Source organism: Cricetulus griseus, chromosome 6, assembly GCF_003668045.3.
Source record: "Cricetulus griseus strain 17A/GY chromosome 6, alternate assembly CriGri-PICRH-1.0, whole genome shotgun sequence".
In the NCBI taxonomy this organism is placed as follows: domain Eukaryota; kingdom Metazoa; phylum Chordata; class Mammalia; order Rodentia; family Cricetidae; genus Cricetulus; species Cricetulus griseus.
This window is the reverse complement of record NC_048599.1, coordinates 4,981,766-5,009,246: the sequence shown is the minus strand read 5'-3', so window position 1 is coordinate 5,009,246 and position 27,481 is coordinate 4,981,766. Positions and strand designations below refer to the sequence as shown.

The window sequence follows — 27,481 nt, the reverse complement described above, 5'->3', positions numbered from 1 at the left end:
TGCGGGCCTCCGGGGAAGCAGGGGTCGGGTCGCCCTGAGCCCTGGGAGGCTCTGAGGACTCGGAGGGAGCTGCAGACGCTCGCTTGGAGTCCTGGGCTCAGGCCTGCTCGTGGCTGGAGCAGGCCTTTTGTGAGGAGAGTTGACCAAAATTCGGAGTTAGAGCCACATGCCAGACACGCAGGCGCTAAGCGAGTGTGTTTCGAGGCCCAGACGTCAGGGGCAGTCTCAGGAAGCGAGTGGGCAGGGGTCTTGTGCACGCTCCCTCCTGATTGGTGGGTTAGACGCTTGCAGATCCGCCGCTGGATTGGGGAGGGGTCTCCAGGACGTTCGGTTTCTATGCTAGGATTGGGGGGATTCTAGTGCTTAGAGATCCGAGCCAGGGCTGGGGTAGGGGGAGCCAGACAATTGGAAAGCCTAGGTGGTTATTTGGGGAGGGGTCTCTGCGCTTTGGCGGAGCGCAAAATTGCACCTTTTTTTTTTTTTTTTTTGTGGCCTGAGGCCTTGTCAAGAGAGGTTTCTAAGAAAGGGTGGACCAGCCAGGCTAGCGTGAGAGAAAGAAAATAAAAAAAAAGAAAGAAAAAAATCAAGACTATAAGGGGGTGGGGGACCCTGAGAGGGGGGGTCACAGAGGTGAGACATGGCCACCAGGCGTTTAACCGACGCTTTCTTGTTGTTGCGGAATAATTCCATCCAAAACCGGCAGCTGTTAGCCGAGCAAGTGAGTAGTCACACCACCTCCAGCCCTCTGCATTCACGTAGCATTGCTGCGGTGAGTCTCCCGGCGGCCTCTCCAGACACACACACCGTGTGCACTGCGGCTCTGCCTGTCTGTCTGTCTCTGTCTGTCTGTCTAAAAAGAGAGAGAGAAAAAAAAAAAAAAGGAAGAAAAAGAACAAAACGACGACGATTAGGAGTGATACTTAAGTGGAAGGGCTCCCTGGTCAGGGGTCATGGGGCACCTACGACCCCCAAAGGGGACCACAGTATCAAGCCCTGCTCTGCCTTACTCACTCACTCCATGGCCTCTCAGTCCTCAGTGTCACAGCACGACAGGCAGCTTCAGTTTACATGTGTTTTAACCACGAGGACTTGGAATCTAGGCCTTTCTCCAACCTTCTTTTTGTTTTGTTTTGTTTTGTTTGGAGTTCTCCCCCCCTACACACACCTCCTGCAATGGCTTCACTTTGGTTCTTTGGGTCAGGTGGTTGGTTAGCTGACTCAAACCCTTGCAAAGGGAACTCTCCCCCCACCCCCACCCAGGAGGGAGTTGTGTTGTGTGTGTGTGTGTGTGTATTAGGGGTGTGTTGTGGTGTGTGTGTGTGTGTGTGTATTGGGGGTGTGTTGTGGTGTGTGTGTGTGTGTGTGTGTGTGTGTGTGTGTTGTGGGAATGGGGGTGTTGTGGGGGTGGGGGTGGGGGTGTTGGGTGTGTGTGTTGGGGGTGTGGGTGTTGGGGGGTGTTGGGGGTGGGTGTTGGGGGTGTTTGGGGATGGGGATGTGTGTGTTGGGGGGGTGTTGGGGATGGGGTGTGTGTGTTGGGGGGTGTGTTGGGGATGGGGATGTGTGTGTTGGGGGGGTGTTGGGGATGGGGATGTGTGTGTTGGGATGTGTGTGTGTTGGGGTGTGTGTTGGGGGATGTGTGTGTTGGGGGTGTGTGTTGGGGATGGGGATGTGTGTGTTGGGGGATGTGTGTGTTGGGGGGTGTGTTGGGGATGGGATGTGTGTGTTGGGGGGTGTTGGGGATGGGGATGTGTGTGTTGGGGGTGTGTGTGTGTGGGGATGTGTGTGTTGGGGGGTGTGTTGGGGATGGGGATGTGTGTGTTGGGGGTGTGTGTTGGGGGGGTGTGTTGGGGATGGGGTGTGTGTTGGGGGGGTGTTGGGGATGGGGATGTGTGTGTTGGGGTGTGTGTGTGTGTTGGGGGGTGTGGGGATGGGGATTTGTGTGTTGGGGGTGTGTGTTGTGGGAATGGGGTGTTGTGGGGGTGTGTTGTGTGGGTGTGGTTGTGTATTGTGTGTGTGTGTGTGTGTTGTGGGGGGGTGTTGTGGAGGGGGTGTGTACTCATTTTCTCTTCTCACAATTTTTCTTCAAATGGCCCCAGTCCTCTGTGTAGCCACGCCCCCCCCAGGAATAATTGTGCTGCTGTTTTTCCTGGGCTCGTGCTGGTGAGACTGCAAGGTGCTCGGCCCTTCCATTTCCCACACAGGAAATTAAGCTTCCCCTCCATTCGAACTTTTTTAAAAACATGATGTGATGTGAAAATTAACCCCCCAAAATAGCACCCAGCTTTTGATTTTATTGACCGGAGCTTCACTTGCTCCAGCAGTAGTGGGGTTTGTTGTTGTTGTTCTTTTTCAAAGCAGTGTTCCAGAAAGATTGCTGTATTTGGTTTGTTTTTGATGCAGGCTTTGACTTCCTGAGCCTCAGTCTACCTCCCTGTCAAATAGAGGTTGGATGTGAATGGGCGTCAGATGAGTATTTATAATAACCTTAATTGAAAAGGGAGGTTTGAGTCGGAGCATAGGGGAATGCACAGTCACCCCAAGCCCTTAGGAAGTTGTATTTGAAATGCAATGTGTGAAACCCTGCGCCTTTCCCACCTTTTAGATGCTGGATTGCCTTTTAATTTTTTTCTTTTATCGTTTATCAAAGTGATAATGAAAAATTAAGCTCTGTGTCGTGATTGTCAATGTGTTGCCAAGACAATTGTCCCCTTTTTAAGTCACCATGAAAAAATTTTTAAGTCACCGTGGAAATTATGCTTGGCCATATTATTCACAGAAAAGGTATTTGAAGCCGTGTGCGCCGCGGGCGCCGTTTTGGGGGGGTTAGGTGTATGAACTTGGTCACAAGGCATAGGAAATTGCCCCCCAAGGGGGCAGGGGCTTTTGTTTACATTTATATTGAAGGGTTTTTACTTGTAAACTGAAAGACATAATATTACATAGAAATAAAAAAAAAAAATCTCAGCATGGAGATGGGTTCATTCTAACATGGCTTTTGAAAAGAAAGGGTCTCCAGAAATAAACAGAGACATAGTGAGTGGCAGCGGAATGAATACAGCTGGTGAGTCTTCCGTTATGTTAATAAGAGTCTCCTGTTCTTTATGTCTTAATTTTATGCAACCTCATGGAGAGGGGGAAAAATAGCCTAGCACTAAACCCGTGCTAAAGCTTCTAGGGTCTCAATTTTAAGTGATAGAAGATATTGTTTGATTTTTTTAAATTTAATTCTGTATGTTCAAAGCACTCTGAACCTTTGGGTAACATGAGAAAAAAATCAGCAGTTAATTCAGAGAGTTTGATTCACGATGTCTCAGACAGGCAGCTTTTCAAAAACAGTTGCCTAGTCCAGCTGCTTTTTAAATGTTTTTCTCAGTTAGACTATTTGAATATGTATCTGTTTGTGTATGTAAATATGTGTGTAATAAAGTAATTAAATTGCTTAGCTATATTCTATGGTTTGGAAAAGCAGATAATATCAAGAAATATACAGATCTGTTTAGCAAATTCAGGCAGTTTCTTGAAAGTGATTTATAAATGCAAAAAAATTTAATGTTGAAGTTAAGAACATTAGAAATATTTTCATGTGTCATGTTATTGAAAATACTGAGTGCTTTTTTTTATCACCCTGTGCTTCGGCATCTTTCCTAGATGAGGGAAAGGGGTGAAGGCATGGAAACGCCCGAGTGGTCAGTTCCGACTACAAAACAGATCTTTGCAGTGTAACAAAAATAGTTTGCCCAAGCTAGAATTTAAAAGGCAAAAATACATTTCCACATTTCTATATTTTAATTGTGTTCTTTAAAAAAAATGCATGCTGTAAATCTCTGTGTTTAGAATGGACACAGAGACATATTTTCAGTTTGTTTATAAGTTTTTTTCCACAAATTATTTCTGCACTTAAATAATAAAGAATGTCAAGATATTAACAGTAGTAATTACAATTTTTTATATCTTCTGGAAGTCAAGAAAGCATTATAAACATTTAGAAAAAAAAGATATGCTTAAGACAAAATTTTTAAAAACTACAGCATCGTTCATACAGTGCTTCCAGCTCAGAAAAATTTGAAATCCACATTTTGACTTGCAAGTTTCAAAATCATGTGGTAAATCAAAACTATCAGTTCAGCTTTGAATGTGGACAAGACATTAAATGATATTAGATTATCCAAATAATTAAAATTAAATTTGCTAATCTTATTAGATATCTGTGGACATGTTTAATATTGAAAGGGCACTTATTTTATTTATATGTTCTGCCCTCAAAAGTGGAGGAAGTCGAAAAGCAGAAGGTTTTTAATTGTGAAGTCTGCTGCTGCACGTGCATGTCAGGGACATGTTACCACTTTGCATTTTCTCAGTACATTTTTCAGCCTGGAGAAATCACAAATAAAAACTTAAGAAGTATATATTTTTCTTAGTCAGATAAGACAAAAGAGACAAGTTGTAAATGCATATTTAAACATTTAATTAGAAGGGAAGTAGCCAAACCTGAGAATTTAATTTTTAAAAATCATTACCTGGAATTTTAAATTTCTAATTAGAAGGGGAAACTGTAGACATTGATTTTAGTGTGTTTATTGTATGATGTGTAATTAAAAGTAAATATCTAAAGAAATAGATTTTATTTAAAAATCTAATGCTGAGTCTCCACACCTTTATTTGAGGATAGCACTGCAGAAATGGATTACAAAGTGTGGATGTGCATATCTCATACAATTCAAAATAAACCGAAAGCCTTAACTAAATTTAAAACAGGAAGCTTTTAGAATATGGTTTAAATAGGAAACTACAGGTTTGCCGGTGACAGCTTCAGGAGGAGGCTGTGTATGCAAGTAGACTTAACGGCCAGGTCCGGCTAAACGTGTCACTTATTAAAGAAGGATTTAAGGAGGACTTGCAGGCAGAAAAACAAGCCAACAAAGAAATCCCAAAGACCAGACGAGACCTGAGACCTTTGGTCCAGTGTCCCTGTTTGTGGCACCGAGTGTTTCCTTGCTGGACTCCTCTGTGATGGATACAGCGTTCTGGCAGCTGTCGTCTTTTTCATCTTAAGTATTTTCCTTTATCAATGCTAGCAGTTTGTCTCCCACTCAAGGGTCTGTCACTCGGTGTTGGCTGCACAGGATACTGATTGTTCCTGCATGTGGACCCCACAGCTGCCTTATTCCCTGGAGGGTTTTTCCAGGCTCAGCCGTCCCGGGTCAGACGAATTGTTTAAATTTCTTTCCTGTGTATGAGGGCTGATTTTTTCTGTATTCTTTTTAAAGTTCAGCACAACCACCGTACAAAATTCTACTCATTTGTGTTTTTGTGTTCCTATTAGTAAAGTTAATTGTTAAAAACAGACTGGGGTTTGATTTTTGTGTTCAAGCCAAAGGCACTTGTTGGTAATTTTCAGGAGCTGTGTTCTGCCCTAGGTTTGGGGCATCCATCACGGTTACCCTCGGCAGCAAATGATAAAGGGAGAGTGATGAATGGAAGTCTGGGAATTTAGCCTAAGCCCTGCTCTGCTGTGGATGTAATCTTTTTGGACATCTTTTGTCTCTTTGCTAAATTGAGGATTTTGAGTGAGGTGATCTCTGGTGTGTTTCTGCAGCTCTGTTTTAATACTCGTTTCCCCTGACAAAGCACACAACCTTACCTTTAAATTGAAAAGGAGGAATCCATAGTCAACAACATTTGTGGCTATCAGCTTAATGCTCCGGAGGAAAAATACATAGGAGCAGCTTCAATACTGTGCAAAAGTAACTTTTTTGACATCTTGTCTGCTAAGTACAGGTTTTAACTCAGCGCCTCGTGTAAACATAATACAGTTTAAAACATAATACATAATAGGTGGATTTATAGAGTTTAACAATTTAAAAAAATAAAATCTTGGAGTGACTGAAAGGGTGACCTGAGTTAGTTAAGGTGCCGTGTTGCTCCTGTTTGCTTGGCTCTTGAGATGAATCTGAACCAGGGTGGGAGTGCTTGGTCAGTGTTGACTGCCTGATCTATACTCTGCTGTAAAAGCATGCACAATTTATAAATGGAAGCTAGAGTTAATTGCTCCTAGATTAGTTTGAAACTAGCACATTATTTTTAATAAAATGTGTGCTTTGTGGGAGGAGAGAACCAAAGGATGAACTGCCTATAGGAACCTGTGGTCCTTGCTCAGGCTTGACTGTAATATTAGTGAAGATTTATGAGTGCTTACTGTGTGCCTGGCAAATCTGAGCCTTTTCCATGTGTGACCTTGTGTCGTCCTGGATGTAGTTGGTGCTCAGGGTTCAGATGGGTAGAGGAGTTAGGAACTGACCCTGTCACCCTCTTCACCAGCACGGGATTGTGGCAAACTCCTGGGCCATAGTGGCCCTGGCTTCTTCCCAGTGGCTGTGGCTTGTTTAATTACTTTTTTTTTTTCTCTTGCAGTAGGCTAGTTTTTTATTTCTTTTTTACAGCCATCCACAGTCAGTTTTTTCTTGCTCATCGAAGGGCCTCCGTCTGCTGGAAAGTCATATCTCTGTCTGTAGGCTTCTCTATGAAATCATTGTATGTTTCTCTTTGGATGTGTTTGCTTTTCTGCATGTAAAGGTTCCATTTGAGCAAGGAGACTGACTGGCCAGTGAGGGTGCTTTATTGGATGAAAGTGAAGCAGACTTTTATTTTGGCAGCAACAGGAATAAAGTAAACATCAGTATAGCCCAGGCCTGTGCTCCCAGCTCACTTTGCTCAACCCTTCCAGACCCCTGAGCAAACACACATGGGTTTCCACTTCTCAGTTTTATATAGAAAGTTCTTTAGACTATAAATTCCAAATGCTACTTGGAATTTTTCGTTGTTTGCTTGATTGCATGCCATGGGCAGGTCACAAGCCTTGGTTTAGATGATATAAAGGTTTTAGAAGGTGGTGATGGGTAGAAAGATATTTTCTTTGGACTGTATTATGTCTGTCCTGATGGTGATTCTTAAGTTTTTCACTCGGGTCCAAATGACTAAATTTCCTGGTAATTTCATGGCAGGAGTTTTGAAAACCTTCTGTTTTTTAAGAAGTAGAATGAGGGTGGTCTTTGAAAAGGTGGTGTTCTGAATTTAGTCCTGATGTGCAAATAATTCCAGGCATGATTAATAACAACAGAGAGGCTGGAGGGTGGGATGGGGAAAGGAAGGCTTGGGTGTACCTCAGCTGCCCCCACTCTTGTTGTCAGCAGATACTGTGACTGTGACATTTTGAAATGTAGTTTTGAGTATTTCTAAGTGTTGCTTTTAATCCTAGACTCTCACGATTGTAATTTCACCTCTTAGCGCCTCGTAATTGTAGGAATGAAAAGAAGAGGATGTGTGCGGCCAGCTAATAACTCAGCGGCAGGGGCTCAGGTGGAAGGCGACTTGGGTGATGGCTCGCAGTGCCTCGTCCCTAGATGAAGCCCTAGGAGGACCCTCAAAGGGTCTAGGCACCAGCTCCTCTGCGGGCTTCGTCTTTTCTCTGGGATGTCGATGAAATATGTCCGTGCTCTCTTTCTGGATCTGCAATGCTTTTTAAAAACATTTTGTTTTCTTTTTAAAGCAAAATGAGACGAGATGAGCTATTTCCCTGACACGGTCCCCTCGAGCCTCCACTGCAGCAGGGTCTCACTGGCGAAGGGCAGGAGAGCAGAGGCTCTCGGCTCTGAGATGCTCCTTCTGAGATTTCTACGTAGAGGAAATCTCTGATTACTTTGTAGATTTTGTTACTGTTTTGATGGGGTTTTTTTGTTTTTGTTTTTTGTTGCTAGCATTGTATAATAATATTTTGATATCAATAATCAAGTTTCATTTACACTACTAATCTTTAAATAAGAAAATTATGTTTTTTTAAATTTACTGCTAAACAAAAAAAATCAACACAGCAATATCTGTTGATTATTGAAATTCACCACTAATTATTTTCATGATCAATACCATAGGAAAAAAAGGACCTTGTTGTTTAGATTATCTGTCATTAGTAACTGTCTCTTCAGAAGATAGAGTTTCACGTTGATTTTAAAAAGAAGCTTTAGTTTTCAACTGAAATTTAACCCTTGAGTTCCCATTGCCCCTTCCCAACACTGATTAAGCCCTTTTACTTTCTGCTTTGTCTCCTTAGTTTGCAGTACGGCATAGCCCTCTACATAGCTGTGCCTAACCACAGCATATGCCTGACACATGCAGGAGTGGTTCTCTCTCTTCCCATTTGTGTCTCTATCACTGGGGGATAAATCCTTGACTATGGGCTTGATTTGCACAGTCCTTAGGTAGAGTGGCTGCAATATTATTTGAATGCAACCATTAGTAGACAGTTTTGTGGGTTGTTTATATTTTAATTTAGTTGCATTTGCTGAGCTGATTGCCATGTTAAAATATGCAATTATATGACACAGTAACATTATATTTTAGCATTTATTTTTATCTTCCTAAGGAAATTTAGAAATGATGTTGCAAGTAATAATTGATCTTTATGAAAAAGATTACCACTATACTTTAGTGAAACAAAGCAAGTATGTTTTGCTTGTTTGCAATTTGTTTTAATTTTTACAAGTATTTATAGATTCCTACTGTCTTTACCAAAAGAACTACAGTAAATAAAAACACAAGTTGGTATACTTTTTTCTAAGAAGATAGATTCCAGGGCAACTTTGAAGTGTTGGGTTTTGTAGTCACTTGAGTAGGTTGATACTGTCCCCTCACCTGATGGTCTTGTGTGTCTGTCTGCCCATGCCTCTCTGCTTTTCCTGCCTGGACGGCCCGACGGCAACACCACAACCACAGGAGCTGGACGAGGTACTGTGCTTTGGGTATGTTTTGTCTTGGGTGATTTTAGTGTATAAAATACTGTTTTCCTGAAGTCATTGTTCATATACAGACAACACTAGTCCTGGCATACATGTAGAGTTGATTTGAATTACTGTGTGGCGTGTACACTGTGCCTGTGTTCACACCATGTGAGATGGATGGTGACTTAGAAGGATAATGAGGAGCCATGGCTACTGTTTGGGAACATTCACAGTTTGGGAACAGCCACAGAGGAGAGAGAGTTCCTTGACCACATGCAGGATGATGACACCTGCTCTCCTGATTTCTGAGAAAAGGTGACATAGTGGTTGAGGTGGAGCAGAGGGGACAGGCCATCTGAAGGAAGGAAGCCTCAAGCAGATAGAGATGGAGCCATGAGTGCTGCTGCTTTTTGTCCAGTCGCTTGTGATGAAGTGAGGGTGCGCTGTGTGTGTGTGTGTGTGTGTGTGTGTGTGTGTGTGTGTGTGTGTGTGTGTGTGTGTTAGAGAGAGAGAGAGAGAGAGAGAGCTGCTGCTGCAGGGACCACGTCTGCCCTTCCGCACAGCATTTACTTGGCCTTTTTGTTTGTTGTTAGCATCTCACCAGGAAGGTGAGGAGACTATGCATCCACAACACTTGATTCCAGTAGCCGTGCTAACAGGGCCCGAAGACAGGGCAGGGACATTGCTGCTGACTGCATTCGTGGCTTTCTGTCTCAGTGATGAAGGGGCAGTGAGAGCTTTTCTGAGGGCAGGCTGGTTTGTTGTAATATGTAAGTTGATACAGAAAGGCAGGTCAGGGGTCAGGATCACTTCTTTTGTAAACCTGCAGGTGCTAGCTCCTGGGTTATACTCTAGCTATGTATTGGAAGAGCCTAAACTCATAGCTGGTGGTGCCAACATACTTCACCACCCAAGCTTCCTTCTTTGGGAGCCGATTAAGCAAAAGGCAGAACTCTTTAGTATTTGACTTCATTAGAATCCCACTCCTGAAGACTAGAGGGAATGAGCTTCCTGTCCTGTGGTCAACTGGGAAGGATACAGGATACAAATGGTGATAGACTTCTGGTGTGTGTGTGTGTGTGTGTGTGTGTGTGTGTGTGTGTGTGTGTATGTTTTAAATTTTTATTTTTTCCCCTTAAGGAGAAGACCCACATTGGTGTGTTATGAAAAGACACATGGGACTCTTTATAACAGTAGAGATTGGGAGGAAGAGTAGGCGGAAGGAAAGCTTTGGTTTTGACCCCACCCTTACGGTACATGTGCATTCAACCACTGGCATGTGTAACTTCTGTCACAAGAAACATTAGTAAGCCACGCTCCCAGCCTGAAGGCCAGTAACTAGGTAGCCGAGGTTAGGCCTTCCCATCCCATCCCATCCCATCCCATCCCATCCCATCCCATCCCGGTCCTCACTGCCAGCACCCAGCCTGGGCCGAGGAAGATGTAAGGGTTCTGCTGCTATACAGTGAAGCTAGCGGGTGGGTCTCATGGGGAGTAGCAGATGGAGATGGCTTTGTTGAGGAAGCTCCTGCTAGGTTAAGCCCTGACACAGGGACCTTGGTGGACGCACGTGGGACATAAGGACATGCTCTCTCACTGAGCAGGTTTCAGCTGAGGAAAGGGGTGTGGCTGTAGGAGGGCAGCTGAGTGGCTGTAATACCTCAGGCCTCTAGTGCCTCCTGTCAGGGCAGCTTCTAGACACTAGCCATGTGTGAGAGGAACTTGCAGACACTTGGTGTTTCTTTGGGGGATTTGACCATCACATAGCCTAAGCTGGTCTCCGGCTCTTGGCACTCCTGCTTCCTCGGTGGTCCAGGTACTGAGGTCACAGAAGTGGACCGCCACATTTGGTCCCTGTTTGCATCTCTCGTGCTTGGCACCTGTGAGCAGGACCCTGGAGGAAGTGCGGTGTGCTGAGCAGTCTGCATTTGTGTTCTTGGCTCTGCACGCTTCACTTACTCCCTTCTCCAGCAACATTATGTTTTTCATGAAGTGTAGCTTCCAGAATTGTGTGAGACATACTTTATTTACCTCATCCGTTCATTCCACCCATTTGCTGCTGACTCATTCAGCTAATTATAATTGTGTGTTCATTACTGTGAAGTGCCAGGTGCTGAACGAGGAACCCAGGATGTCGTTGGGAAAGGTGTCCAGAGGCTCGCTTTGCTGAGGGAGGTTGGGCTTCAAGGTAGTGTTCCTGGGGAGTACCTGGCATGAAGCCAGGGGTCTGAGAGCCCCTACTCCCTCCAGGCAACCAGCACTGCAGGCATCCGTGTTAGCCACTCTCCTCCTCTTCACTCTGCTTAGGAAATATTCACTAGAGTTTTGGCCAAGGAGGGGCCATGTTCCATCTACAGTGTTGGCCAGGACAGTATCTGTTCTCTCCTTTGTCTTGTGTGCCCGGGTTTTGCATTTTCTGCCATGGATAGATAATCTTCCAGAAGACAGGAGCTATTCAAAAGGATAAGGTATAAGTCAGGATCCCAAGCTGCCTAGGCCTACGAGCTGGCCCTTGCAGCCTTGAGCAGGTATCGAGACTGGAGGTAGCAGCTGCCCTGGGGTTGGATCGCCTTTGTCAGTCACAAGAAACCAAGCCCACAAGCATGCTTGGTGCCCTGATGATGGGCAGGAGTTGCTGGTTGTCTTTGTTTTTTAGCTTGTGTATATCGAGGAAGGAGAGTCAGTGAATTAGCAAGATTATCAAGACAGTGCATAAGATTCCCAAGGCTATGTGATCTGTTGTGGTGCCGTTCAGAAAGTGTTTCAGTAATTTCATGAGAAGAGGGCATTATTTTTAATCTCAGGCTAAGATAATTCAATTGAGCCAGATGGTGGTGGCGCGCAGCTTTAATCCCAGCACCCAGGAGGCAGAGGCAGGCAGATCTCTTGTGAGTTTGAGGCCAGCTTGGTCTACAAACTGAGTTCCAGAACAGCCAGAGCTGTTACACAGAGAAACTCTGTCTGGAAAAAACAAAAACAAAAAACAATTCTAAAAAATTTAAAAAAAAAAGATAATTTGGTTGTGACTTCTAAATTCTATATCCACTTGCTTGTTCACTCCCCCTTGAGCCTGGAGGTTTCTGTCCTTGTGCTTTGACTGCAAGATACAGAGTCCCATTGCAAGAGTTGCCAGACTGTGGCTTGTAGTTCCCTCCTGGACTCTTGAATGTTGAGTGCTCATGCAGTGGGCCTCTAGTGAGAGCTGCTCTTGCTGTACTGCTGAACTTGGCACAGATCTCTGTGCTGTTCCTTGATCTCACTGTGTTGGTTTACACATGGAATGGGGTGTTGTGAGCATGGAAGGCTGTGATTTGGAGCAGCTGGATTTGTAAGACAGGGTGCATGTGTGTTTCTTCCACAGGTCAGGAATTTGTCTTCAGACAGGTGTCCATGTGTGAAGGTGGAGGCAGGGTGATAGACACCTGCAGGGAACTTGGGCACTGCTGTGAGCACTGCTAAGGCACAAGAACAGGGCTCTGAGGTAGGACCATGTCCTTTGTGGCTCTTGGAGGACAAAGATGAAAGAGTTCATTTTTAAATTAATTCTTGACTGGGCAGCTTATATAACATTGTTTCTTACTTAAAGATACATAGAAAGATTTTATTTTATTTTTTTAACTTCAGAAATACAAATTTGTTTAAGAAAAGCCTTAACTCATGTCAGGTTGTGGGAGTAGAGAGAGTTGAAATTAGGCAAGGATAGATGGAGAGAAGCCTGGCTAGTGAGGTCTGTGGGGAGGACAGTAGCCTGGAGACCAACGAGTGCTCAACTCAGCTCAGCTCAGCTCAGCTCAGCTCAGCACACCGGCATGTTGCTAAGGGGAGGGAGGTTCAGGAAATTGAAAGGGTGATTATTTATTTTGCCCGTAAGATACATTTTCATGTTCCTGTTTGTTCCCATTTCAAGTAGTTGACGTTATCTTCAATTGTTTTCCTTTCTCAAAACACATGTTCCTTTTCAATAGTACACACTGTGATACACATTACAAACCTGTACTGATAAGAGATGTGGAATGTGTCTTCTCAGTAGGACAGGGCTTCTGTCACCATGAGCTATGGCCATAGACTCTATCGGGGACAAATAATTGGCCACATGCAAGCCCGCAGTCCTGGTGCAGCGCAGAAAAACTGCAGTGGCTGTGCAGGCTGGTGCCCATCCCTCCTGAGGTCTCCTAGTTTGTTGGCTTCCGTGAGAGAGTGTTCTGACTTTAGTCTTGATATGCATGGGTTGGGGACACCTCTCTTACAAAAGAAAGAGCTGCTTAAAACAGTGCAGCCAGCTTCAGCTGGGTGTTCATATGTGGTTTGTGACCTTATATAAAATGATGCTAGTGAGAGTCCAGGTGAATTTAAAGGTAACATCTCTCTGCATCTTCCAGTTTAACACGCATTGTAAACAGTGAAGACAGCACTGCCTATTTTGTTCACAAGTCAGTACTTTCTCTGTTGAAACGTGTGGGAATAATGCAGATTGGAGAGTAAGCAGGCTAACTCATTAGTTAGGTACTGTGACGATTTAAAGTTGTGCTTTGTGTGGTACCCTGGAGTTGAGTTCAGGTTCAGCCCCCTCATAGCAGTGACTTTGCTGGGATCTGCTGAAACATAAAAGGCCAGAGCGGATGGGTAAGCAAGAGGCTTGGTGACTGTGGAGTGGGACTGTTTGCACAGTGGTCAGCAAGACAAGTCTGGTCAGACTGGCACTTGAGTGCTGGGACCTTCTCCGGCCCCTACGTAGATGCTGCAGGGAGAGTTGAAGCCCCAGATCTCCTTTGCTGTCTCAGTTTAGCAGCCCGTTGCCCTGGTTGATTTCTCAGTGAGCTGCAGTTATAATGCATGGATTGCTGAGAGTAAGCTCATAGGGTGGGTGGCAATTCTGGAATCAGCTGGCCCAGGTTTTAATCTGTCATATTACCAGTAGCATGGAGCCTTAAGGCAGGCTTTTTAACTTTTCTGAGTTTGGGTTCTGTATTTATGATTGAAATAATGTTTCTCAGCTCACCTAGTTTTTGTGAGGATTAAAATAATAAATACAAAGACTTACATTAACGAAGGTTTAATGTGGCTGAGAACCACCAGGGCCTGCAGTCAGCAGTGTGTGTACGTGAAGGACATACCATTAGCTCAGGCATAGATGTTACTTGGGCCCACAGTGTTGACCTGAACAATGATGGATGTGGTCACAGCCCCCAGCCTTGGGTTCATTTCCATCATCATGGCCCTTGCTGGATGCTGGGGCAGGTGGAGCCCAGGCTACCAGAAGTATGTGGGTGCTGAAGGCCACAGTTGGAGTCTTGAGTGTGAGCTCATTCTTGGGGATCATAGGCCTTTTCCGTGTGTGTGTGTGTGTGTGTGTGTGTGTGTGTGTGTGTGTGTGTGTGTGTGAGAGAGAGAGAGAGAGAGAGAGAGAGAGAGAGAGAGAGAGAGAGAGAGTTTTTCCTTCATTTGTGAGAATTTTAGATTTGCTCCTTTGTTGTTAGGTAAGCAAATAGGAATTTGTTAGATGCATGAAAGATAGATAAATGCAGAGGTTTGCAGGGAAGGAAGGGGCAGGCGTTGCTTGCCCAGTGCTGCAGTAAACTCAGAAAGCTCACGGAGTGCTGTCTGTAAGGCATCTATTGGCCACTCACTGTCTTGGTTATCATCTGGGTCTTTGAGTCAGCATTTAAAATTCTGTGCTTTGGAGGACCCCTCAATCCTTTCAAATCCATCCATTGCCTCCAGGCAAAATAAATAAGTAACCAGGCAGTCTGTGATTTCCCTCCCACTCGCTGGAATTTCAAATTTAAAAAACAAAAAGTATCTGTCATTTCAAAGTAAGGGAAGAGCTGCCAGTGGCCATGCAGCTGAGGCACGGGAGTGTCTGGAGTGCCGAGAGTGCCGAGACTGGAGGATGGCTGTGGCCCTCCAGCAGTCTAGTTACCCCTTCTGAGCAGTTCTTAGACACATGTTACATGCAGTTCATGGTCTTGTGACATGAGCTCAGCAGCAGGCCCGCTGCCGTCACCCCTGCCCAGTTCGCAGCCACACATCCTGCCCTGGCCCAGTGCTGTTGCTAAGAGGTCTTTCCTTAAGGATCTGGGTTTCTGACATTTTCATTGCATCTCTGTAGCCAGATAAGTCAAAGGCTTGTCCACAAGAGTGTCCAGGGAAGTTAAGACCTGGTGCGAGAAAAGATAGGAGTGGGGTTCAGACCCCAGTGTGTCAGGCAACTTGTCACACAGGCACGCCATCGCCCCTGCCTCTGCAAGTCTGCTCAGGGACAGTAGGGGGTCCATGTCCATCCAAAGTGACCTCTCATCATCTCTCAATGTCCATTATTCCCTGTAGCTTGCTGATGACCGCATGGCACTGGTGTCAGGCATCAGCTTAGATCCAGAGGCAGCAATTGGTGTGACAAAGCGGTCACCTCCAAAATGGGTGGATGGAGTAGATGAAGTAAGTTAAACCATAGTTTCTAAGTGTTTTGTTTTGTTTGTTTTTTAAGTTTGTATGACAGCATAGCTTAAAATATCTGCCATATGAGTCAATTTGGTTCCAGTTAAAGTTTATCCTCAGACACACTCACACTTTGAATTTATTCATTTATATACTGCATAATCAAGTAAGAGTGTGTCTGTCTGTCTAGATAATTTGGACCTCACTTAGCAGTAACTTCTTGAATTAAAAAAAGAAATGAAAAACTATGGAATAAGGAAGAGTGTGTGCTTGTTTGTTTTAGGTTATTTATTTATTTATTTATTTATTTATTTATTTATTGGCTTTGGTTTTGAGGGGCAGGGCTTCTCTGTGTAGCCCTGAGTGTCCTAGAACTCACTCTGTAGACCATGTTGGCCTTGAACTCAGAGATGTACTCACTTCTGCCTCCCAAGTGCTGGGATTAAAGTCATGTGACACCACCGCCTGGCATACCAGTGTACCAGGGTATGTGCCTGTGCAGATTATAAAAGACCATTGGATCCCCTGGAACTGGAATGAAACAGATAATTATGAGCCACTATGTGGGTGCTGGGAACTGAACCCAGTCTTCCCCCACGGCAACAAGTGCTCTAGCCACCTAGCCACCAAGCATCTTGCCTTGCCAGCTTTTTTTTTTTTTTTTTTTTTTTTTTTTGGTAACTTGAATTTTAAAAATTACTTGTGTGCCAGTAAGTCGCCAGATTCAACTAAAGGCAGAGCCTGGTGTAGCTAGTCATCATGAATGCATAAGGTTACCTGCCAGGCATGAGTGGGAATGTTGTGTGTTTAGGTACAGTACGATGTTGGCCGCATTAAACAGAAGATGAAGGAGTTAGCCAGCCTTCATGACAAGCATTTGAACAGACCTACCTTGGATGACAGCAGCGAGGAAGAGCATGCCATCGAGATAACCACCCAAGAGATCACACAGGTGAGGACACAAGACTGGCCTTGGAACGGCCACCTCCAGTGCCACAGAACCCCTATTCTAACCCGAGCAGTTGAGGTCCTGGAGTTTCATATTCCAGACTGAAGACCTCATGGGGACTTGGAAAAGTCCAAGGTCTATGAGTTGCCAGCATGTGTGTGTGGTTTCCTTGGAGGTATGGGCACAGTTCTTCAGTTGTTGGTAGATAGTAGAGTCAGCTTAGTAATGCATTTGGTCATTTGATGTTAAAATGTGTGGTTGCTGTCACACACCAGGACTTGCAGTTTTATGCAAAACACAGTGCTGTAAGAAGACATCTCAGGGATTTTATTGGAAACACTATTTAACCTTTAGGTGATGTGACTGTGTGTTCAAGTCTCCTTGTTACTTTGAGAGTAGTCATCCAAATGTCTGAAGCCTGCTCTGTGGCAGAGTCACTGTGAAATGTTTTTCCTCAGTCTCTGACTCAACCCTCCCATCTGTGAAGTGGGCACATACCGCGCATAACAGGATGTGGAGTGAGCAGATGAAGGCACACCATCGACGTTGTACAAACAGAAGGCGTAGTCTAGTTAGGTCTGCGTGTGTGAACACAAAACCTCTAGCCACCCCCCAGTACACGCATGTGCGCGCGCGCGGGCGTGTACACACACACACACACACACACACTTACACCTGCCCCGCCCAACTCTTTCATACCAGCCTGCAGAGCAGGCGCCTCCTGGCAGAGGCCTTGGCTAGGAGAGGCTTCTTGATGTAAGCCAGAGCTATCCTCTCAGCTCTTCCATAGGTGCCAGCGAGCCGTGCAGGCCCTGCCCAGCCAGGCACGAAGGGCCTGCTCTGAGCAGGAAGAGCGGCTACTGCGGAACGTGGTGGCGTCCCTGGCACAGGCCCTGCAGGAGCTGTCTACCAGCTTCCGGCATGCACAGTCCGGCTACTTGAAACGTGAGTGCTGCCAACCCTGGCTGAGGGACTCTCGTGTAAGAAACTGTTTTCTGCCATCCTTTGGGGGCCTTTCACTGTTAGCAGCTGGTTAGCACATTCACTCACACCGGGGAGACCTCACCAAGGCCGGAAGGTCTGGCTCCTGGTGCAGCAGTAAAGACAGTTCTTGTCCAAGGCAATAGCACCCAGCCCCGGCTGTGGACAGACTTTGACAGTCACGGCATATTTAGAAAAGAAGGCTTGTTGTGGTGTTGGGCTTTGGAACTCTGGTGACACGCATGTCAGAGCCACACCCTCACGCAGTGATGACGACACGCATGTCAGAGCCACACCCTCACGCAGTGATGACGACACGCATGTCAGAGCCACACCCTCACGCAGTGATGACGACACGCATGTCAGAGCCACACCCTCACGCAGTGATGACGACACGCATGTCAGAGCCACACCCTCCACGCAGTGATGACGACACGCATGTCAGAGCCACACCCTCCACGCAGTGATGACGACACGCATGTCAGAGCCACACCCTCCACGCAGTGATGACGACACGCATGTCAGAGCCACACCCTCACGCAGTGATGACGACACGCATGTCAGAGCCACACCCTCACGCAGTGATGACGACACGCATGTCAGAGCCACACCCTCACGCAGTGATGACGACACGCATGTCAGAGCCACACCCTCACGCAGTGATGACGACACGCATGTCAGAGCCACACCCTCACGCAGTGATGACGACACGCATGTCAGAGCCACACCCTCACGCAGTGATGACGACACGCATGTCAGAGCCACACCCTCACGCAGTGATGACGACACGCATGTCAGAGCCACACCCTCACGCAGTGATGACACGCATGTCAGAGCCACACCCTCACGCAGTGATGACGACACGCATGTCAGAGCCACACCCTCCACGCAGTGATGACGACACGCATGTCAGAGCCACACCCTCACGCAGTGATGACGACACGCATGTCAGAGCCACACCCTCACGCAGTGATGACGACACGCATGTCAGAGCCACACCCTCACGCAGTGATGACGACACGCATGTCAGAGCCACACCCTCACGCAGTGATGACGACACGCATGTCAGAGCCACACCCTCACGCAGTGATGACGACACGCATGTCAGAGCCACACCCTCCACGCAGTGATGACGACACGCATGTCAGAGCCACACCCTCACGCAGTGATGACGACACGCATGTCAGAGCCACACCCTCCACGCAGTGATGACGACACGCATGTCAGAGCCACACCCTCCACGCAGTGATGACGACACGCATGTCAGAGCCACACCCTCACGCAGTGATGACGACACGCATGTCAGAGCCACACCCTCCACGCAGTGATGACGACACGCATGTCAGAGCCACACCCTCACGCAGTGATGACGACACGCATGTCAGAGCCACACCCTCACGCAGTGATGACGACACGCATGTCAGAGCCACACCCTCCACGCAGTGATGACGACACGCATGTCAGAGCCACACCCTCACGCAGTGATGACGACACGCATGTCAGAGCCACACCCTCACGCAGTGATGACGACACGCATGTCAGAGCCACACCCTCCACGCAGTGATGACGACACGCATGTCAGAGCCACACCCTCACGCAGTGATGACGACACGCATGTCAGAGCCACACCCTCACGCAGTGATGACGACACGCATGTCAGAGCCACACCCTCACGCAGTGATGACGACACGCATGTCAGAGCCACACCCTCACGCAGTGATGACGACACGCATGTCAGAGCCACACCCTCCACGCAGTGATGACGACACGCATGTCAGAGCCACACCCTCACGCAGTGATGACGACACGCATGTCAGAGCCACACCCTCCACGCAGTGATGACGACACGCATGTCAGAGCCACACCCTCACGCAGTGATGACGACACGCATGTCAGAGCCACACCCTCACGCAGTGATGACGACACGCATGTCAGAGCCACACCCTCCACGCAGTGATGACGACACGCATGTCAGAGCCACACCCTCCACGCAGTGATGACGACACGCATGTCAGAGCCACACCCTCACGCAGTGACGCCTGCATGGTCCTTGGGGCTTGAAAGTAGGGTGAGAGTACTCTTGCATCAGCTCACCCTGTGACTGGGTTTTTCTGTATTGTCATTGTAATGGATAAAACCTCACTTACTCCTGAGACCCTGCTCCCCTTCAGCTGCATGTCATAATTTCATGTCCTGAGAATCTGACCAGAATGCTTACAGGAAATGCCCCAGGAGAGGAGAAGACTGGTTCTGTGTTAATGTGTCTTCAGAGGAGTTAGAATAACTGTTTGTGTGGCTTGGAGAGTCTCAGGTGGCCGTGTCCTGTCTGTCTTGATGTCCAGTGAACTGGGCATTTACCGAGTGACTGCCCTGAGTACCCTGGATATTTGCATGCGATTGTAGTGCATTACCAACCCCCCCTGCCCCCCTCTGTAGGTGGGCTTCTTCAGACCTGTCTAGGGGGCCTCCCCCTGCTGTTAGGTTTTACTCTAGATTGCCTTTTTTCATGGTGGAACAGTAGCCACGCGCATTCAAAGTGGGCTCCTGTCTGGTAGGCATGAAAAACCGAGAGGAAAGGTCTCAGCATTTCTTCGACACGGCAGTGCCACTAATGGATGATGGGGATGCTGCTGCTCTGTACGGTCAGGTATGTGATGAGGCTCACATCCACCCCTGCTTTGCCTTACTTCCTTGCTCCACTGCAGTTGGGGGTGGGGGGTGGGGCTGTTGTCTTGTATCTATTGAGTAGTCCTTGCCACAGGCAGAATGGCCATGCTGTGCCCCCTCCCAGGGAGGCCTCCAGTGTGTTTCCCAGAACCTGAGATACACAAAGCCATCCACATAGCCCTGTCAACTACTGTATTACACACTGTGATGCTTTATAAAAATACTTTCAGGCCAGTTGGTGGTGGTGCACGCCTTTAATCCCAGCACTCGGGAGGCAGAGGCAGGCGGATCTCTGAGTTCGAGGCCAGCCTGGTCTCCAGAGCAAGTGCCAGGATATGCTCCAAAGCCACAGAGAAACCCTGTCTCGGAAAAAAAAAAAAAAAAAAAAAAAAAAAAAAAAAACTTTCAGAATTTGTTTTCCCTAAATGTTGTCTGAAATGGCCTGCCACAGCTTTCCTAACAAGGAGACTCTTGTTTGGACAGGGTTTCACAGATGACCAGCTGGTACTGGTAGAGCAGAACACACTGATGGTGGAGGAGAGGGAACGAGAGATCCGTCAGATTGTACAGTCCATTGCGGACCTCAGTGAAATCTTCAGGGACCTGGGAGCCATGATTGTGGAGCAGGTGTGTGTCCTGTGGGTGTCTTTCCTCCTGACCTTCAGTTGGGAAAATACTTAAACATGCGTTACTTGCACTGCACGCGTTTGCAGGTACTGAGGGCTGTTGTTATTCCTTGTGACAATACTGATTGCTTTTTCAGTCTGAAAGAAAGAAGGAATAAAAACGCTAGATGTTCTTGTGCATGTATTCTTTGGAGGCCTGGTGGAGTCTGACCAAGCCTGTCCCAATTCTGCCATTGTACAAGATTCCCTTCTGACAGTGGCAGATTGTTATATAATGGCTGTTGGAACCACCAGCTTTTAAGTAGAATTAAATCGTTGTTCATTGTTACAATCTGATTAGGGCATTTTATTATCTTGCCAGCAGGGATTTGTTTGGGTCCTGGTCCCCTGAAACGAACTGCAGAGTTGAGCATTGAGGCACCATCAGAGCTGGTTGGTTAACTGCTGTGTTTCCCAGGGAAATGCCATCTTTTCTCCCTGTTTCTTGTATGAGCCAAGAGACTGTTTAATAAACCTGTCCTTGAGACCCAAGTTGGCATTTTAGACAGTGATTGGAGCAGCCTGGCCAAGGTAGTAGAACTTAGCTGACAGTCTCCATTTACCAGATGCCAGTATTTAAGCTGCAAGAAGTGGAAAGCCATGGCCCTTTGCTTCCCAGAGCCCATTTCTATGAAACACGTTTCTAAGCCCTAGTACATCTGAAAGGTGGTGTATCTGTAGAAGCTAAATCAAAAACAGACCTGTTTTGGTTCTTGCTACAGCTGACCCAGCACTCAATGCAGCGTGCCCTGGCACTGCTTGGGGGTCTGACACTGCTCTGGAGGGGTCTCTAGGTGTCAGGGTTTGCAGTTCAGTCTCCCTGGCTGTAAATGTTGACTGTCTGTACTGTCTCTTATTGCTCAGGGTACAGTTCTTGACAGAATTGACTATAATGTTGAACAGTCCTGTGTCAAGACGGAAGATGGCTTGAAACAGCTTCACAAGGTACCAATGGTCTCTGTGCTGGGTCTTCAAATCTTGGGAGTTCCTAGGAGGTTCTCTTCTGTAACATGTCCTCAGCCCAAGACACCAGGGGAGAAGTGGGAGCCGCTTGAGGCTTGCTGTCATGCTGTAGCCTGGCTGTCATGCAGGTCTCACCAAGAGGTCAGACAAGGCTGGGGTGCACCTGGGGACCCAGGGTTTTCTTTCCTGCTTTTCATCTTTCTGTGTTTTGTTAGAGAAGCCAGTTGATTGCACTTTCCTGGTATGGGCTTGAGGCCATCTCTTGTTGCTGCTAACTTAGGGTGTTGGGGTTCACTTCTGACAACTTGCTGGCAGAGGGCAGTCAACAAGGATAAAAATCTAAATGTTCCTTACTGTGTCACCTCTAGAGAAGTTTGTGGGAATGAAGTGGGTTGTGCTCTTGATAGTGACAGGCCTCTTTCATGGGGTTTGCATGTTCATTAAATTTCTTTTTAAGAAGGTGGTGGAAATCATTTTAGAACTCTTACAACCAGTTGTAAGAAACGGGCTCATGAACATCCAGGTCACGTGTGCAGTTGGGGACGTGCCTCCTGTGAAGGGAGTGGAGCCAGCTCTACTTGACAGATAAAATCAACACTGTCTGCTTCCTTGTCACAGATACCCATTGGTGCCTCTGGGCGCGTGATGAGCGCTTTCTCAAGTCCTCTTCTTCTTCTGAAAGCAGGAAGGAGGCCCTTGGCCATCTGTGTGCCCATACCTCACAGGCTAGGGACAAGTCTTGCTTAATAGGTGTTTGGAGTAACAGGTGTATCACAAGCCAAAGCTGTCACGGGTTTGAGGTGCTGTAAATCACCCACCAGCCCTGGAGTTTCCTAGGTCACAACTAGGAAATGTGCTTGTGTTGTGATGCAGACCCGGGGGAGGGGCTGGGTCTGACACAAGCTATGACTTTCCTTTTGGTCTGGAGTTATTGGGGGCTTCCCAGTATGTGGTCTGTGTTGGCTCCTTGGTTCTTGGGTTGCTCTGAGGAATGGCGCTGTCCTCAGCCCACACTGTGGAAAGGCCACTGAGACTTGGGAGTTGCTCCCATTGGCCAGCTCTCCCAACAGGTGGTCCCCTGTCCTGTTTCCAGGTGAGGAGAGGCTTCCCTGGTGTGTTCCCTAAGGATGCTAAGCCACCAGTCTCAGCAGTCTCTGACCATGTGCTCCTTCTTTGGGGTCTGTGTCAGTCACCAGCCATCTGAAGGATGTTAAGTGTTCTGTATCACTCACATTGACTGGGGAGGGGGCTCCCCAGTGCTTCTGGGTGCTGCATGTAGGGGGAGGTGGAGCTCTTCTGTGTGCCGTCAGTCCTGGGGTAAGGGTGGGGTAGTTCCTCAGGTGGCTCTTATGTCAACGTAGATGAGTACATTGACCATTTCTTCCTCAGACAATGAGGTGTTCTGTTTCCAGGTTCAGCGGAAGTAGAGACAGGGCATCTTGGGGCCAGTGGTTCCATGCTTTCAGGTCACCCTTTTCTGTACAGGGAAGAAAGACAATGTACATTCATCCTGGGCACAAGGACCTTCCTGAGAAGCCAGAGTAGGAAGTAGCAGGCCAAGGTGACCTTGGTGTTTCTTGGCCTCTGTCCTCACAGTAGATCCACATGTGAATCAGGGTCTTGGTGGTTCACACTAAGGGAGGGTCTAACCGTGAGGCTTGTCCTGTAGTGCAGATGTAAGACCATCCTGCAGAGCGAAGGCTTGTGTGAGGGCTGTGGGGAGGGCTGTGGTGAGGGCTTGTTGTGAGGGCTGTGGGGAGGGCTGTGGTGAGGGCTTGTGTGAGGGCTGTGGGGAGATGACACCTTCCCTCCTCTTTTGTAGGCAGAGCAGTACCAAAAGAAGAACCGGAAGATGCTTGTGATTTTAATACTGGTTGTCATCATCGTAGTGCTCACTGTGGTCCTCATCGGTGTGAAGTCTCGCTAGTGACTCCACATTCTGGAGAGTGCTACTGCATGGATTCCTGGGTATGAGGGCTTGGCTGGCGCCACACCACTGTACTGCCTACAGAGCATAGCCAGCTGGCCCAACAGTGGGCAGTGCACCTTCCTGTGAGCGGCCTGTCTGGTGGACTGGGATGCAGGCTTGGCCACGGGTTTCCATCTCTGTCCAGAGCTTAAGGACTTGAAGCTCTTGCTGAATAGACTGTCATGTAAACATGCTTTCCAGGAAGTGAAGGAGTGGAGGGTGACAGGCATTGCTGAGGCACCAGTGTCATGTGCATGTTCTCCTGAGCAGCATGTTAAATAATTTGTAGGAAATTGTTTTCAATCATCTGGTTTTTAAGAACTTTGGTACCAAAAATTTATGAGTAGAGGCGCAAAATGCCTCTTCATCTTCCCAGCTGAAAACAAACCAAGAAGTCCTTCAAGAATTTATAATCCGTTCCCCATTAACTTAATTTAGCTTTTCCATCACTGTTAACGATCAGAGTAACAAAGTGTGAAAAATAAGAAACCATCATTGATGTTAATTAACACATTTAGACGGGCCAGTTAAACCAGCTTCATGCGTTTAAATCAATTGTAAGTAGCATATCCCTCATTCAGAATTTTGCACTGCCTTTTCTACTGTAAACCAAGAGGGGTTACTAAGCAAAACCTCCTGAATCAGAAAGTTGGTCATTTGAACCTCATTTCATGAAAGCTTGACAGTGTCACAAACTAGACTGAGCCAGTGTGTCCCCAGCCATCCTTGCTCAGTCCATTGCTTACACTCTAGCTACGTAATGACCTGTCCAAACCTGACTTCATTTAATGAACTGTAAATTTACACAGAAGCCATTTTAAATGGGTCACCCCATTTAGGATTAGTGGATCTCGAATTATTAACCAAACATCACTCCATTTCAAAGTAAAATATTCTACCCATGATTTGATTTATCCACTCTGCCATTGCCACTTAGCAATGCCCAGAAAGCGGGTATATTCCTGAGGACAATGAGAACCTCGACTAGGGAAGCCCTGTGTGTGTGTATGTATACTCGAGCGTGCTGTGTGTAGATATGCGTGCTCTGTGTGTGAGCATGCATATCAGATTGCCAAAGGAAGGCTCTGTTTACCTACTTGCTAACCATGGTGCTGGGGTACTCTGCAGAACTAGAACGGTGTGGACATCGACGGGGTTTTGAAGACAAGGGCATTAGTGTCTCATTTGCCCTGTCTTCATTGACACTGCTGTAACTTTAATGTTCTTTGTGTGATTATGATGGCTTTTTAAAATTGTCTCTGCTTCTCTTCAATTATTTAAGAGTATGGCCCTGTTAAGTGTGTTCCATTTTCATTTGTATATATGCAAATGTATGTATATATAGATTTCACTGATGGAGTGACTCAAAACTCCAACTCCTGCAGATCTACCCTGAGCTCAGCCTCCCTACCCAGGCTGTGGGATATTGGGATCCAAAGGTTTACCAGACATTTTTGGTGACATTAGTCGGGACGGTTGGGAAGGGGGGTCAGCACCCACCCCATTGCTTCAGAATTGGGAAATGGGATCCCACAGGCCTCCACTCCTGACTTCTGAGGTTAGACAACCTGCTCCTGGGTGGATTGTTAAGTTAGGGGACCTGCTGTAAGCAATCTGTGAAGGCCATGCCTAATAATTGTGAGAGCCTCAAAGAAAGGTGGCCTTTTAAGAAAGGATCACCACTTATTTATATTTATTTCCCTGAATAGCGTTTTTTTTGGGTGGTGGGGATTAGTTTCCCCCATCCCCTCTGGGTAGCCTAACAGATCTGGTTAGGAATTGTCCCAAGGACCTGTGAGAAGAGGGACTGTCACCTACTGTCTGAAGACGGCCACCCTGATGGTCACCCTGAGGGGGCATGGACAGACCCGGGCTCAGCTGGGTCCAGAGCCTTGTGCACCAGCTCTTTGGAGGCCTCACTGCTCTTTTCCATTGAGCCTGCCCTGGGGAAAAGACCAGAAGCTTGTGAGGGTACCAGAGAAGTTAGTACCAGAGTCCTGGTAGGGACCTCAGGGTAATTGATTTTGGAAGAGGGTTCTTCTGTCTGCTGACAAACACTGTCTGTGGGTTCATCCTGCCCTTCAGTCTGGCTCCCGAGGTGACAATCAAATGTCTCCCTGTGCCTAGGAAGTGCCCTGCGGAAGAAGCCCAACCCCTGCACACCTCCTCCTTCCACTGTCCTGGGGGACCCCTGTAGAGTGGGGGAAAAAGAGAGGTGTCAGTCCTTTGGGGCCCCTGATCTTGCCTAAGACTAGCTGAGAACTGCTGTCTGTCTGTCTGTCTGTCTGTCTGTCTGTCTGTTGGGGGGAGGGGCATTTGGGTGCTGGCTGGGCCACTGTGTGAAGCAGTGTGTGTCTAATGTAACGGATGTACCGCTTTCTCTGCTAATTGAGAGAGCATTATTTATTTGTTTTGACACAAGTGCTTGCAGTGTTTCATCCCAGCTAATGGCTTCTTAAAGGTAATAAAACCCGCCAACCTAATTGGCCAGATAAGACCTTTTTCCTTGTGTGCTTAAATAAAGCAATTAGTGAAGCGCTTCTATCCAAAATGACTTTTTTTTTTTGTCCTAACTAATTTACTGTTACTGGAAACTTTTTGTACAATAAAGCAATCTCACAGATTGAAAAGCATCCAGCATTCCTAGTATTAATTTTAATGATGGGGGTCATATTTTGTTCAAATGTGTTTGTGTTAGCAGAGGGTCTGGCCACGTCAGGGATCTTTGGGGCCATGGCTATTTATTTTGTGCCTGAGGCCTCTGCCTCAGTGTCTAAAAGTCAATTTGTCTATCTAATGGAGGCCCACAAAGGGACCAATCAATTTGCTATCCAATATACAAAAAGAGAAGCCACATAAAAGGCTGATAATTATTTTTCTTTATGAAAACACACTTTATGTGAGCATGTTTGGCCATCTTCACACTGTGCCCAAAGTGGTTCACGTGTGCCAGCACCAGGACTTAGTGTTGGCAAATGCCTTCCTCCATTGAGGTATGACAAGCATGAGGGACAGTCTTTGCTAGGAATGTCTAGGTCTTCCTCCACAGTGAGAGCAGAACCTCGGTGTTCATTTGCATACATACCTAAGAGAAAAGAGGTGGCCTTAAGACACGTGATGGAGGGCCAGAGTCAGTGGCTGTCACTGCCTGTGAGTCCTGGCAGTCTGGGGGGCAGTCTCCAGTGCTCCGCAGGGAGCCTGTTGAGCCACAGAAGGTGTCCTGAACTCTGCCAAATGGTCCCTTCCTTCTCATCAACCATTGGCTAGCCCAGAAGTCACTCACTCTCAAAGGACAGCCGTCTTCCATAAGGCTAGAGAGTTGATTCCAGTGGTGGTGACATTTAAGCCCTACACCCTGACATGGCTTGAGGTGGGAAGCCTACACCCTGATGTGGGAAGGCTGGAAAATGTACAGACTGATGAATAGATGTAAGGGGAGGGTATGTTTCTTGAGACAGGTTGCCCTTGAACTTGGACCCTGTGGTTACCTCCCAAGTTCTGGGGTTACAGGCAGGCAAGTGCTACCATGCAGGGCTGTGGGTGGCTCTGGAACGGAAGCACGGCCGTCTTTGCAGTGGAGCCCCTGGTGATCTGGACTTAGAATGGGCACACAAGAGTGCACACACACAATTGGACACTGCCATGAAGTAAACTGCTCTGAGACTTGGGCACTAGGTCAGGTTGGTGGGCAGTTGAGTCTTGACTGTCGAAGGTCTAGCTGTGTGTGAACTCAGCTAACTGTGGTGAACATCTTACATGAAATGAGAGCAGACTCCACCCATCTGCAACCTTGAGGTCATAGCCAGCCACCTACCCATCTACCCAAAGATTCATGTGAATGCCAACTGTGAGCATCCTTGCTTGATGGCCAGGGTCCCTTTTATCTCAGCCATACAGGGACTATGTGGAGAAACCTTTTCATGGTGAGCTGCCATTAGGTGGATAAGGGGGACAGCAGCCTCTGTGGTTACACAGTAGGATTTAATTTCTTCTAAGGAAGGCAGCTCTGGCCCATCTGATGTGTATTTGGGAGCTTGCCTCTGCTCAGTGCCTGCGAGTGTGACTCCATTGTGTACTTCTG

At 47.1% G+C, this 27,481-nt stretch overlaps 1 protein-coding gene across 8 annotated transcripts; it reads left to right on the top strand.

Moving 5' to 3' along the window:
* Window positions 1-347: 347 nt before the first annotated feature.
* On the top strand, window positions 348-26,033 carry Stx16 (syntaxin 16). Of its 8 annotated transcripts, none has more exons than XM_027419839.2 (9): window positions 348-718; window positions 8,767-8,778; window positions 15,099-15,206; window positions 16,018-16,158; window positions 16,935-17,100; window positions 19,692-19,783; window positions 20,287-20,430; window positions 21,333-21,413; window positions 23,254-26,033. In XM_027419839.2, exons 1-9 carry the CDS (start codon window positions 638-640, stop codon window positions 23,356-23,358), a joined length of 930 nt encoding a protein of 309 aa, XP_027275640.1. In that variant the 5' UTR covers window positions 348-637; the 3' UTR covers window positions 23,359-26,033. The 8 variants fall into 8 exon arrangements, with proteins under 8 accessions (XP_027275640.1, XP_027275645.1, XP_027275637.1 ...); XM_027419844.2 differs by having other exon boundaries at window positions 8,767-8,792; XM_027419836.2 differs by having other exon boundaries at window positions 348-769.
* Window positions 26,034-27,481: the final 1,448 nt, after the last annotated feature.

Coding starts and splice junctions, on each gene's coding strand:
- Stx16 (XM_027419836.2), top strand. CDS start 638: ATGGCCACCAGGCGTTTAACCGACGCTTTCTTGTTGTTGCGGAATAAT. Junction 15,207..16,017: donor GGGTGGATGGAGTAGATGAA/GTAAGTTAAACC, acceptor TTGTGTGTTTAG/GTACAGTACGATGTTGGCCG. Junction 19,784..20,286: donor CTGCTGCTCTGTACGGTCAG/GTATGTGATGAG, acceptor TTGTTTGGACAG/GGTTTCACAGATGACCAGCT.